General features: G+C 40.0%; 1 protein-coding gene across 4 annotated transcripts in view; it reads left to right on the top strand.

The window, feature by feature from the left end:
* Window positions 1-15022, top strand: part of znf800b (zinc finger protein 800b) — a 35718-nt gene that overhangs the window by 4097 nt on the left and 16599 nt on the right. For 3 of the 4 annotated variants that reach the window (XM_031284847.2, XM_031284846.2, XM_031284848.2), the window contains 2 exons: window positions 12502-12615; window positions 14533-14860. In XM_031284847.2, the coding sequence (XP_031140707.1) occupies window positions 12556-12615; window positions 14533-14860 (388 nt within the window). In that variant the 5' untranslated portion in view covers window positions 12502-12555. The remainder of the gene's footprint in view (window positions 1-12501; window positions 12616-14532; window positions 14861-15022) is intronic. The other variant, XM_031284849.2, reaches the window with a different exon arrangement.

Raw genomic sequence — 15022 nt, 5'->3', positions numbered from 1 at the left:
TTTTTTTTTCTTGCAAAGCATATGTTTCCATTTACTTCATTTTTTAATTTAGATGACAGTGTCCCTTTCTTGTGCTTTATTAAAAGCTGGGGATGATGGTTAAAACCAAATCAAGGAATAGAGACTGCTACCCGAACCCCAGAAAGATGTTCCCTAAGGTAGAGATTCACCCCAGAAGGCCTGAGTCAAGCAGCCCTGCTACTATGGGCTATTTTTATCCTTGATAATTTATGGTTCAATTCAAGGTTCATTGGGGCAACTTTGAACCTGCACGTGGCTGTTATTTTACGGTATGGTTGTTTGACTGGAAACTTATTTTGCATTGCATGTTGACAGAGAACATGGCTCAGTCTAAGTTCAAATGTTGAGATGGTTCTACTGTACATGTGTTGTAAAGTTAATTAATTCAGATCAGTGCCATTACCATCACCCCCTGTAAACCCTTTCAACACAGTACATGAGTATTTCTGACACAATGGAAATGGCCAGTCTAACCTTGGGGAGGAATATGAATGGGTAACTAGGAAATTAGTGTTATAATGAACTAAAATGAAATGGAAAGACAGATTGGCCTTAAGTTGAAGGAATTGGTCTGCATATGTCAAATACTTTATATGTGTTGTTCTGTAGCCTGTATACAAATTGTTAGCATTTATCCCAGTTGCTAGTCTTTTGCCTGATTACCTGGCCTCCCATCATCTCATGAGACTTGGGGTTATAGCAACCTGAGATTAGTCTTCTCTTATTCGAACAGCAGCCAGGACTGCCTGGCTCTCCTCCCTGATAAGTTTCCCAGGTATCATGTTGACTGCAACAGTTTAATGATGTCACTGTATGATTCAGTCAGTTAAATGATGTAGTGCTGTGTTCAGTCACTGTGGCAGCTTATCAAACAAATGTGCTAAGTTAAGTTAGTCAACAAACCCATTAACCTGCCTGTCATATAACCAGTCAGTGAGGCAAACAGAGAGGCAGACATTAATTAAGATATCCATCCAGTCAGGCAACCAGAAAATCAGCATCAGCCAGTCAATAAGTAAGTCAACTACAGTTATCCAATAAGGCAGTTAAGTCAGTCTTATTATCTGCAAGCCAGGAAGCTGTGGTCATATATATTTTGATAGGTGACACATCAGTTAATAAGAACACCTTTCTAAACTAAACAGTTGTCTTGCTGTGACAGTGGTAAATGTGAACACTGTGAGTTCCCAGCTGCTCGACATGTCAACAAAGACCCTCTTTCTGCATATTGTGACAGAGCATGCTCCGACTACCTGGAGAAGATCCGTTCAGTAGTCTGTTATCATCACACTCTGTTGTCATTACAGGGTGCCATTCTCAGTTGATAAGGTTTTTTATAATACCTTTTGGATATCACAGGAATTGCTGCTTTTTTTTTTTTTGCTTTGCCATTTAATGTGGACATCACCATATACAGCACTTAATTATACATTTACATGTCATGAGGCTTGATTTCAAAAATCATATGCTGCTCATCCACACACCTGGGATGAAAATGTCCATTATGCATCTCCCATGTCTATATTTATTTAAATCTGTGTTCCTTTTTCTCACTCTGCTACTGCATCCCTTTACGTTGCTTCAGTGTACCTGCTTTGAATCAGGACTTTACATACTGTGCAGAAGTTTCCTTCCCTCGGAAACCTGCTGTCCAGCCACCAAGTGTTTTCTGGCGTGATTGGGTGATGAAAGCTATCACAGAAAAACAAGTGGAACTTATTGCAGACCCTAAAACAGCATTTGTTTCAGTCTAGTAAACCTTGTTGAGCAATGAAATATTTGTAGATGGTAAAATTTGCTCTTTGGGAGACCGAATACTATTTGTATAAGTTGGTGTATGTGTGCACACGATTCTATATATGTGTGTAATTTGTGTGTGTGCACCCCTCAGGTATTTCCCCATTTGTAAAGAAATCTCTGCAGAGAATGATTTGTTGCCACAGTGATTTATGTTTGTGAGTTTTCCTAATACAGTTGTTTGATAGTCCCACACTGGAAGTATCATTCACAACTGTGTGTGTGTTTGTAAGATCACGTCTGTTCATAAGAATATGTCAATTAATGTTGTCACATTGGACAATACAGTCACCGGCAGTAAGCACTGTCTAATCTTAGACAGTCATATTTGAAAGTCAATGTAATGTTTTCTGCCACTGACGACTGTCCTGAAGTCAGTGGCATTTTATTTATGCATAGTTTTTTATTATTTTAAAGTTGTCAAATACATCAGTCAGCAACGTTTGGCATATTTAACATTTTCACATGCTGTTTTACGTTTGTATGTCATTCACACTGTGGTAAAGACCTCAGTCCTGTCAAACTCACACACGTGTGGAAAAAGTCCTATAGCAGAACTGGGATAGTGATACCTCTGGAAACACACTAGATGCAAGTTTAAAGTGGTGATAGAATGCAAAACCGATTTTACCTCGTCATAGTTGAATAACGACAGTTTGGTGGGTAAATAGGACAGACACAGAACCTCAAAATCCCATTGACACCTCTTTCCTCTGCAAATCTCACATTGTGAAACTGCCTCTGAAAACGGGCAAATCTCAACGAACCACCAAGTTGACGTCAACTCGGTGGCTTCTCCTTATTTGGCTCTAGTCTCTATCTTTGTCACGCCCAAACATTTACATAGACTACACCACTGATCTGAGATCAGGTAGTCTTCTGAATAGGTCGCGCAGATCTCAGAAATTGTATACATTGTTCATCTGCTATTTTATAACTAAATTCACTTCTGAGTCTTTTTTATGCGAGAAATCAACTAAGTAGAGTTCAAATATGGGCCGTTTTACGAAAATTGGTGGCTAATTTCAAGTTTTGTCTGACTGTGTGTTGGAATTAAGCAGCCGGTGCTGCCTGGGTTACTGCCTCGCCGCCCGGCCTGTCCTCCTTCAGACCTCAGCCCGCTGTGAGCTAGATGGAGCTCCGTCACGGCCGGCAGCCCGCGGTGCTCGATACCCGCGCAAAGTCACCGTTTCTGGGTTACTGGACTACCAAACGCCGCTGCACTGACAGAGCTCCAGGGCCTGCAGCTCCCCTCTTCCTGCTAAATGGCCGGTGTGTGTGAGTGAGAGTGCGGTCAGCGAGCTTGTTGCGCTCGCAATGTCTTACCACAGGTTCCAGTCAATCTTATAATGGATATGTGTGTTGAGTTATTTAAACAAACAATCGGGGAAATAAACGCCTCTTGTACGCGAGTGAGCTGGATGGAGCTCTATCAATGAGCGCTAGCTTGCCTCCTCCTAACAAGACCTCTAAAATTCACAAAAATGCATTAAAATGAAATCGGACAAAAGTGTTAGCTAAGCTTTGTAAGACCTTAGGGTAGCTGTGATATACATGCCGTGACGAAATTCAAAGTGTAAATATACTATAGTTATGCCGAAAGTGTAGTGGCGATGTTTTCCCATAGGATTAAATGGGACACATAGCCTAGCTAGCAGCTCCTCCTAAGGAGGCCCCTCAAATTCACAAAAATGCCTTAAATTGAAATCGGACAAAAGTGTTAGCTTTGTTAAGACCTTAGGGTAGCTGTGATATACATGCCGTGACGAAATTCGAACTGTAAATATACAATAGTTATGCCGGCAGCTGGCAGCCGGCCAGCTCCGCGTAGCCCCAAGCCCCGGTAGTCCAGTAACCCAGAAACGGTGACTTTCCCCTGGGTATGAAGCCCAGCAGGCTCCCGCTTTCTCGTCAGACTGTCTGGAGCTCCTGAAGTCAAACACGTCTTACCAAATTTGCAATTAGCCATATATTTTCGTAAAACGGCCCATATTTGAGCTTTATATAGTTGATTTCTCGCATAAAGAAGTCTCAGAAGTGAATTTAATAACGAAATAGCAGACAAACAATGTATAACGTTGCAGTGTCTGAAATATGAGACCTGCTGTCTCGTCTCCTGTGTATGTGGTCCCTCAACCAATCAGCACGCAGCTCATCTTTTTTTTTTTTTATAAGATTATTTTTTGGGGGCACTTTTAGGCCTTTATTTCCACAGGACAGATGAAGACATGAAAGGGGAGAGAGAGGGGGAATGACATGCAGCAAAGGGCCGCAGGTCGGAGTCGAACCCGCGGCCGCTGCGTCGAGGAGTAAACCCCTATATATGTGCGCCTGCTCTACCGACTGAGCTAACCCGGCCACAGTGCGCAGCTCATCTAAATATTCATAAGCATACCATATTGGGAAGAAAATCTGTCGTTCCAAATAGAGACATTCCACAGGGATGCAAAAGGGCCGAAAGAATAGCACCTGGGACATTTTCAGCCCAACCAATGTTACATACCCTATTAGGAGACCTTAAGGAACAGTGTGAAATACCCTATATAATCGTTCTATCACCCCTTTAAAATGTCCCATTTGGAAACAGCTCCTCTGGTTGTCATTTTGTTGGGCACAGAGATGCTGTAGTGTAATTTTATTGAATGTACTTTATGTATGTAGTGTATGTTTTTAGAACACATACCATCTATTTTATATATGCCTATTGTCATTTTTGTCAAGTATAACTCGATATGCCGACAATAAGAGGGTGACAGAGTACAACAGGACAATATGCTTCATTTCCCTAGATTGCCAACATTAGGTGAACCTGAAGTAAGTAGGTAAAAGGTCAGAGCCACAGAAAATGAACTTGACCATTCAGTAAAAAATTCCCAGAAAAAAGGCAGGTTTTTAAGTGCAGGGGAACTCTGTCAGTAGACCACAGCATTGTTCCCATCCTATCTTGTGGTCAGGTGGTATTCCTGGTGTGTGTGCCAGCAGTCAGCATCATGTCTGTGAGTGTGGTGTCCCTCCATTAGGAGGAAGTCCTGTCAGTCCGCCCCCACACAGCCATCGGAAATAACTATGAGAAGGCAGTGGTGATTGCAGGCACACATCAATTGGCTCGAGAACCACACAAACATTTAAATGCATACATACATGTATGCATACAGTATATACATGCACACTCTTACATAATGAAACATGACAGGCTAATGTTTCTTTATGGGGTAGGCGGCAAAGAAGCTGAAGCTCCAAAGAAGAGAAAGTTCTGCTCTTCTGACATGAATTTAGCTCATTTGTTGCCTCTGATAGGGCAAACAGGGATTTGTCTCCTAAAATAAGAGATGTTCCCAAAAGGGAAACGCTTTGACAAATTGATTGATGATGATGGCATAAACAAAATTCATTGGATTATCACTGGAGATGAAACTTAAACATATTTGCTTATAAAATATGTAGCACTGGAGAAGGTATCATCAGGTGTATTTGTGAAATATTAAGCAAAGGAAGTAGCATTTTTGCTGAGAAGGGTTAGTATGTGAAAATACATTTTTAAATGTCTTTTAAAATTGGTCTTTCAACTTGTGTAGAACAGGGAATACATTTCTTTCTCACATTTTCACAGCACATCTGAATAATATCACGTTTCAGTTCTTCAGTTGTGTAGATATGTTGTTTCTTAAAATCAAAGGTCAGGGCATCAATAATCACTGCTTTAATTACAAGTATTAAGCCTAACACCTAAACAATAGTGAGTTTAAGCTTGTAACAGAATATGAATGATGTTCAACTGTCAGAAGACTTTGGCATGTTTTGGCATTTGTTTATATAGAATAAGTTGAAATTAGCACAGAAATAAAATAATAAATACATATATTTCTTATCTTTCAACATTACAAGCATCCCGTATTAAGCAGTAAGTGGAGTGTAATTTGAGGAGTTGGACCGTAGATGCAAACCTCAATCCTCAGTTTGAGCCCAGGACACCTATTACCTGAGTCAGAACAGGAGTTGCTACTTCACAACCACGTCTGTCTGTTGCCATGGAAACGGGAGAGTCCCTCATGTTAGTGAGTGAGTGTATTGGGCGCATTTGTGTGGCTAGATGAATTTGTTTTCAACCTTATGTAGAACTGTACATATAGCCGCTTTAGAAGTGAGTTAAGAGAGTGTTGGGTATGGTCTCAGACAGCTGTCCACACTGGGGTTTTTAAGTCTTGGTCAGCACCGGTAGGCTGCTGCTTGTAAGGTTTTTATGAAACACTTCTCAACAAAGTAATTAGGCTGCTGTTGGTCCTGGGTTGGGATTTGCAACCTTCTTGGTGCCACGGCACACTCAAATGAGACTCCGAATCCTAAGACAAAGGCAGTAAAGTTACTTTTTTTGGTTGTGATTGTACCAGACCTTTCCTATTCTGCCCACACAAAGCCATTGGGCGTCATGAAAGAACCGCTCGTACAAACAGATGGCACGTGCAAGTGATTTAAGAGAATCTGTGGCATTCATTTCATAGGTATGAATGAAATTCACAAGTGGTGCTGTCAAGTGCAGATGGTATGCCTTTCTTCACAGGGGAAAAAATTATTTAATAAAATATGTTCATGTATATAGCCTAAAACAAACGTAGTATTATTATTATTATTATTATTATTATTATTATTATCATTATCAATACAACTGGCTACCCCGGCCACGAGAGCAGTGTGAAGTGGTGCGTATGCGCCGCGGAGAGCTGCTCTACAAGCGTAAAAAAATAGGACAGTCTTCTATTTATATTTTGTACGCGAGGTGTGTGCGGCCCTTTACACAGAAATGGATCATAAAGTGTCTATATGTCTGCTGCTAAAGCTAAGAGCAAAAAGACACAAACTAGCACTTGGTCACTGCTGTTGTCAACCTCGTGGTGCATTCAAAGTTATTGTAAAATACCCTTTTCTCATGAGTTTTTGTCGTTTAACTGCAATTTACTGGGAAGAGAAGTAATTATTGTTGAAAGTTAATGTTATTACATTTTTAATAAATCATTTAAATTCCCCCTTTTTTGTGCTGATCCGAAAATGTATCCGATCCGTGACTCAAAACCGTGATCCGCTCCGAACCGCGAGTTTTGTGATCCGTTACACCCCTAATTTCAGGTACTTGCTTATTCCTATGACAGGATGCTAGATTGTAACCCAGCATGCATTAGGTGAAATGCTGAGAAACACCCTCAACAGGTCATCAGGGGCGACAGAGCTAACACACTAACACATAAGAGAGTCCATTTCACTCAAGCTCATGCTCACAGATAAAACCAATGTAGAGTCTTCACCAGAGCTAGATGAAATTTAGGCAGTGGAGGGAAAATCCCTCCAACATGAGGAGAACATGCAAACTGTTTTTTTTTTTTTTTTTTTTTTTTTTTTAAACCCAGGGAGGTTTTTGCTTTGAGTGGAGAGGGGTAACAGATGGATGAGTCCACTTGATTTTGTATGAAAATTGTATAAATGTATCATCGCCTTTTGAGTATTATACCAATTAAAAATCAACTTTATTTTGTAAGATAAAAAATAGAACCATTAAATGCGGTTTCCTGACTTAAGGAGTTGGTAGGGTAGATAGACTTTCTGGTCAGAGTTCTAATTTCCCATTTTAGTTCATGGCTAGTGTTAATCTCCCTTCCTGATATAAATAGAACCTGGTGCATAATGCATTAATATCCGTGGTCTTAATTTTGTTAGAATAAAAAAAACATGTTTTAATCAAATGAATTGTGTCTTCATTACAGTTAAACCTGAACAAGGCTAACCTGAGCTCAGGAATAAAGTCCCCAAACCCTTGACACAGAATTTGATGAAATTGTGGTTTGTGGTGCTAGGTGTCAGATCCTGTCGAAGCCTATGTATGAAGAGCAACTTTAAATACCCGCATTTGTTTTGAACATTCCCTTGTCTGCTCTACTTCATGTGATGCTCAACTCCAGTTGTGTGTGTCTGTAAAGTAACAGCTCCATCACAAGTAGCCTCTGCTATCATCATGTTATCGCACATCGTTCTAAACTGGTTCATCCTCACTACTAAAAGTATATTGTTTTATGTGTCAAACCTACATTTGAAAGAAAAATCTGAGTTCTTGTAATGGTCTAAAAATGTTTTTTTTAATGTTTTTTTCTGAATTTTAAAAAGTTTTTAAAATTCAGGAACAAACTATACATGATCCATTTTTTTTAATTCAATGCAAAAACTCCCTAATCACAGTGACACCTCTTTGTTCAGGAACATACATGTGTGTGATAAATACTTTAATTTCCCATTGCAAGGCAATTAGAGCAATCTGACGTACACAGGGGCCCCGTGTTGACATTGTTGTGGCAGATAATTTGGTTGGGGAAGTTGTGTAGCTGCTGTGTTGAAATGTAATCATCTCTCCTGCTCCTCTTTGCTTCAGCTGCTTTGATTACCAGGCAGAACTCCATCTATGTGCATGCGTTAGTGAAACAGTACAGCTAAATCACATCCTTTGTATTGAGACATACGTTGGGGCAACCCCTCTGTGGCCCCTTGACTGTGTTCCCCTGTACTCTGTGTGTCTTGTCTTTTGGAGACATCAGCAGACTACAAAACTTTTCAACTAGCAAAACATTTTAAGCACAAGCTTTGTCTCCCTCTGCTGGAGATCAAGTGGAACTACAAATCTACTCAGGTGGAGATTTTCCATGTGCACATGACATTGGCTGTATCATCAAGCATGTGACATTACCGAAACCCTTATTTTTCACTGTCAGTATTGTCATGTAACTTCACTGTAAGTGTAGGCGCAGGCTCTACTGTTCAGTTTCTTAAACTATGTTTCTGTCCGATTTTCTTATATTATTTTTTAATCTAAGTTTTCCCATAATTGTAAGGCACAATGATTAGTTCTAGCTATTAGTCTATGTATTTATTACTTTACAATAGTTTACCATAAAATAACTAATGTATGTCAGCCCCAGGTGTAGAAGAGATGCTTATTTTAATCAAAAATCAATGCTTTGCCTTTCCCATATTCTGCTCAGTTCTTTGGTGTTGTCCTGCTGTTTGCTTGTGTCTGAGACACCTTTGGATGTCATACCCAAAAAGGCACCTGTCTCTTAGAGCTCATCTAATTAAGCCACCATTTGACTGTTGGGGAATTGTTTTATCCACTGTCAAAAAATGTCAATTTCCTAATGTCTAGAGTTATCTGTTGGTCCTCTAACCTTGGTGGCAGCTAATGCTGGCCTTCTGTAGCTAGTAGGTATGACAAAGGGTAACACATTAGAAAACAGTGAAGCTGTTCCATAGCCATAGTGCAGCTAAAGCATGTTATACTGAACCAGTAGAACTGAGCACTGATGTGGTGTCAGGTGCATGTGGCTATGTTTGACCAAGCTGTTATAACCTAAACAGCCACTAGAGGGCAGCAACGAATGTTGTTTTACCCTTGATGCTGTAATTAATTAAAATATAATAAAATAAAGCACACATTTTTTTTAGATGAAGGTTAGGGTTATCAAAAGTGATTTACACAAGTTTAATAAGTGGGGGCTCATAGACTACTTTTTCATATTAAGACTGTAAAATTGCCCCAGGGATCTTAATTTAATGCCCAGTAAGAGATACAACATAACGAAAAGTGGTTAAAAATGTCCACCCTCACATTGATTCTCTAATATGCCAAAAGTAAATTAGTAATAAACCAGAGGTGGATATTGATCCCAACTCCCATACACATTTCAGAAGCAGGTTCTTACCTTTTCCCAGTAGAAGTACTTTGTTTACTTTATATACATGTATGTATGTATATAATATATATAATGTGTGTATGTTGACCACAACAGTATTTATTTGTATACAAATGTTTTGTTATTAATGTTTTTAATGCAGATCCACATATAACAGTGATCCTAGGACTGGAAGGTCCTCTAGGAAAAACACATTAGCATTAGTGTTTATTTTAGTAAGGCCAGAGTACTCTTTTTAAATGCACACAGGGAGAGTGGGCCTCATACGGAGTAATGGTGCAGGTATCATGGGTTTAATTGTCCTGCCAGCAATATAACCAACAGATTTAGCATTTTGGGAAACCATTACTTTGACCTTTTAAAATATTCAATTCTGTTTTTATATTTAGATCCAGTTTAGTGTTCTCTACAGCTGGTAAACACACAAAGTTGTTATGTTTGCTGCATGTTTTGTCTTTCAAATCACCCGTACTTATTTTGGGATGGCTTACAGATGTGGAAAATCTGGGGGGCAAAGTTAAATTGGGTAACATTTCCAATCTGTGAAGTTCAGGTTCTAACACGGTTAGTTTCCAGCAGTGGTGGAAGAAGTATTTAAATTGATTACGTAAGTAAAAGTAACAATACCACAGTATAATAATGTCCCGGTTTACACCAACCACTATGAAATTTTCCCGGTTGTCAGCGATTACTTAGCCGATGTGGTCTTATTATAGCCCGATCATTAACTAAACCCATGTAGAAAGACTAATAAAGCGTCCAGCGTATGATTTTAACTGTGTGTGTGTGTGTGTGTGTGTGTGTGTGTGTGTGTGTCAGTCAGTCGTAGTGGTCTGCGTCTGCATAATCTGTGCAGCCAGCGTTACAATGTATATTTGTAAACATTGTTGCAATGCCTCTTCTTATCTGTCTCGTTTTAACGGTTAGGCCGGCTGCACGCTGCGTGGCATGAATTTTGCTGACACCTGTGCGCAATTTCACAGTAGGCTTTCAGCCAACAAATTGATTCTTGAGCAAATTCACTCCTCTAACAAATATACGGAATTAATGTTTCCAATAGGGAAGCTATCTGCTCTATCAAATGAGATTACATTTATGTGTGTGTTGTTGGTTAGAATAACACTGGTAACACTTTACAGTAAGGGTACATGAATTCTCATAAAATCATGCATGAATTAATTTATGTACACTACCGGTCAAAAGTTTGGGGTCACTTAGAAATTTCCATTACAGACAGAATACCAGCTGAGATCAGTTGCATTGTTTTTTTAACCAGGGCAGCAGTTTTCAGATTACATTATGTGCTTACATAATTGCAAAAGGGTTCTCGACTGTTGTAGAAAGAAGTGGCTGATCTTTAATGCAATATCTACATTGCCCATTATCAGCAACCATTCATCCTATGTTCCAAAGGCACATTCTGTTTACTCATCTGATATCATTTTAAAAGGCTAACTGAGAAAACATTGGAGAACCCTTTTGCAATTATGTAAGCACATAATGTAATCTGAAAACTGCTGCCCTGGTTCAAAAAACAATGCAACTGATCTCAGCTGGTATTCTGTCTATAATGTAGTGGAATGGAAATTTCTGAGTGACCCCAAACTTTTGACCGGTAGTGTATGTATTATTGTGCATTATGTAATTAATGATTTATGTAGTACTGCATTCCTTAATATCCCATGAATCATCAGGAATTGACGTGTTCATAGTCTGTCATTTGTGACCTCATACATGAACAACACAACTAAAGCATTGGGTATGTGGGGACATCATTATGAATTATGATTTATTTAGCATGATTATTTATTTTTCTTGCAAAAAAATGTGGTCATCGCTGCGCAAATTCTGATTTGAACACAACTAGTGCATAATGACGTACTCACCTTACCTAATGCTTTAGTTGATGTGTTCATGCATGAGGTCATGAATGAGAGGCTATGAACTCAATTCCTGATGATTCATAAGATATAAAGGAATGAAGTAATGCACAAATCATGAATTAATTCATGCATGAATTCATAATTCATGTACCCTTACAGTAAAGTGTTACCATAACCTTAGTTCAAGCCTGTGGCAGCAGTTCCAAGTAATTTGTTAAATTCAGTGGGTGCATTTTCCAAAAGAATGCTTTAATTCTGAAAAATAAAGTTGGTCCCACACAAAACTCGCTCAATGTCTTTTAATATTATTTCTTAGATATGTAGGCTATACCAAGAAAATTCATGAATATTAACTGAGATACCCCATTATGTTGTGGGCAGTAGGCCTGCATGTGCTGTTGGTAAAATTGTGCCTAATCTGTCTGTATCTATGTCTGACCTGGGCTGGCACATGTTCACGTTAAAAAGCGTGTGCGTGCACGAGCACTACGGTCACGCGCAAAGTGTCCCGGTTTTAGTTCCGGGAAATCTGGTCACCCTACTCATAATGCAGAGTGGATACAGTGTTGTGTTAAGCTATTATATTATTGAATCATTATTATTGATGTGTTGATATGTAAGTGGTATTTTAATTTAATTGGTTAAGGTGCAAGTCTATCATCATCAACGCATTTCCATTACTTTTATAATGTTGAAATGTGGGGATCCAATAATGCCATATGTAACCATTGCTTTATCCTCTTCTCTTAAATGTTTAAGTAACCGTAATGTAGCAGGTACTGTATGTAGTTATAGTGCAGCTGCATGTAATGTACACACACAAAAGTTTAGTTGTTGAAGGTAACAGATAGCCATTAGGTGTAAATCCATACGCCAACAGAGCAAACAATACATAAGAAAACGGAGCAAAGATGAGGCATGAGAAGCCTCTGTAATTCTTATATATTTCAATATTTTTAAAAAACTAAGCTCAGGCTCAGAAATAAACAAGCATTTTATATTTTAGAAGTACATCCAGCAGCAGTGGTACTTCATTAAGTGTAGTCCTTGGCTCATGTGGGGTGTTGTTGCAGGTTACAGGAGTGTGCTGGTAGGACCGTGTGGTGCAGCAGGCCACTCTTGGCGGCATGGTGAAGGTCCAGAAGTCAACTAGGAGGAAGAGCTCTCACTGTCTGCGCAGACTGGAGGTACTGGGAAAAAAGATAATGCTTAGATGTTATTGTCCAGTTTCACTCCCTTCACTGTAAGATTTTGGAAAACACACTTCCCCTATGTTAATCCGTAACTCGACCCCCACTTGATCAAGTAATTTGAACAGTTACAATCATGTAATGGTCAGATTTTACTCTCTGCGTGTCAGTGGAGATAAACTCCAATTTGATGCTGATGAGTACACAGTGTATCCCACTTAATACATGTGGAATAATTAATTAATTAATTTTTCTTTCCTATTTTACCAGACACTGTGCTCTCAGTTAGCACATGAAACAACCCAACTTTACCCACTTTCACTTTAGTCACACAATCATACTTTGATCCATCCATCCATCTTCGTCCGCTTATCCGGTCTCAGGTCATACTTTGATGTAAGGTATATTCCATTACATAAGAATATGGTAAATGAATTATGTTGAATAATTTATCATAATAATTATAATCCATCCTGTTTAATCCAGGTTTCACCTGTCTATTTTATTCTTTGTTCCAACTCGTTGTTTTATTGAGCAGTAAGTGGAAATGAATGGCTGGTCTGCCTACTCTAATCAGTACCCTTCTCATGCTTCATGCTCACCACTTCTCAATAAAAAATGAGGCATGAATAGTTGGTTGACTGATTGACTGACTGATCAATTCATATGCTACCTGAATGGTGGCACTCCCTGATGCTTCCTTTTACTTGTGCACTGGATAGTCAAAATGTGTAATGTTTCTTTTCTCGCCACAGTAATAAAGACATTTTAGATTTTAATGAAATAGGTACCATTTTCCCCCCATCTTTTCCCCAAGAGCATGATCCGCTGGTTGAGATAGAAAGTGTTTGTGTTCAGCGGCTGTAATGGTTTGTTAGTGTTGTACTGCACATATGGGTTTACTGAGCATGTGTAGCATACTGTTAAGCTATTTTATGGTCATTGGATTATGCCATGGTATGCACAGTGTATTTGTGTCCAAGTGGCCCACTTGTCCGGTGGTGATGTGCTGTAATGTGCCTGAACGGTGGAGTCATTTATTCCTCTTCAAGGGCGCGGGGATGCGAGGAGTGAGAGAGACAGACACAGGCACAGAGAGAAAATGAGGATAAATTGGTGGGTGGGAGAGGAGAAAAGATTGGGGACTTCAGAGAGAAATGAGGTCTGGTTAAGAGACACAGCTACAGCTACACACACACACACACACACACACACACACAAAACACACTCACAAAGACAGATGTATGTGCGCACACTGAAGTTGGTGTGGAGTCACTTATCTGCTGAAGGGTGGCTTTGTGCGACAAGGTTAATGTCCCCCTACACAATCTCTGGGTGCTCTGGAGACATGAAATCACACACACACACACACACACACACACACACACACACACACACACACACACACACACACACACACACATTCTCTCTGTCACCTGCTGTGACCCCTCATTTATCCCAACGATATGGATTGTTTGTTTTTTCAGCAAGTGGTGGCGACTAATTGTATTTATGATGGGCACTCTTTCGTCATTCCTGATCAAGTTTAATTTATGAGATTTTGTGTGAGTGTGTTTTATGTATCAGTCATTACAACTAGATTGGTAGTGTATCTTTCTTAAAGCCACTATGTATTGAATTTGAACATTTCTGACTTTGGCGCCTTCCAGTGGTAGTATTTAGAAAGCATTCACTGTGGCAAACAGCCACAGTCTGCTGCTTCCCTCACCACTCACAGATTTGACCCAGGGACACTGAGATTATTCGATTGAAAGCAACACAGACTGCACCATTTTTCACATGTTTGTGTCTTATTATTCTAGAAAAGAATTGTCCTTTTTACCCTTTTATTTGTTGATTTGTTTCCTCCTTTTTCTGTAGCTCATGTTTTCATGTCTGATTTTGGTCCCACAGAGTGGTGGTCAGACAGTGATGGAGGAAGGCCAGCTCCTTTCAGACAGCCAGCATCCACAACAGGAGGAGCCCCAAAGAGCAGACCAGTCCTCCGATCAAGCCCAGCTCCAGACCTCTGCTCCAGATGAGACTGTGTCGGAAACTCCGATGGATGACCAGGAAAAGAGCGACTCTGAGGCCCAGCTCCAGGCAAAGCCTCTGTGGAAGCCCATTCCCCCTCTGATGCCTGAGTCCCACAGGAGCGCCACCACTGGGACCAGGGACCAAATCTGCCAGACTGAGGAGTGGCTTCAGCAGACCAGCGCCGGCAGCCACGGTCATAACACAGGTGGGTCAGGTTGTCTTCCCACTACACTTCCTGCTGCTTCGATTCATCCACCTACAGGCTGTCAGCCTCCTGTGTAGCTTCACTGCCAGAGCATGGTTGGCTGTGTGCTCCAAATAAGATCAAATGGTCTGTCCAAACAGACGAAATGGAAACCAAAAGAGG

This window comes from Sander lucioperca, chromosome 20 (genome assembly GCF_008315115.2).
Source record: "Sander lucioperca isolate FBNREF2018 chromosome 20, SLUC_FBN_1.2, whole genome shotgun sequence".
NCBI classification, from domain to species: Eukaryota; Metazoa; Chordata; class Actinopteri; order Perciformes; family Percidae; genus Sander; species Sander lucioperca.
This window is presented reverse-complemented; position numbering and strand designations above follow the sequence as displayed.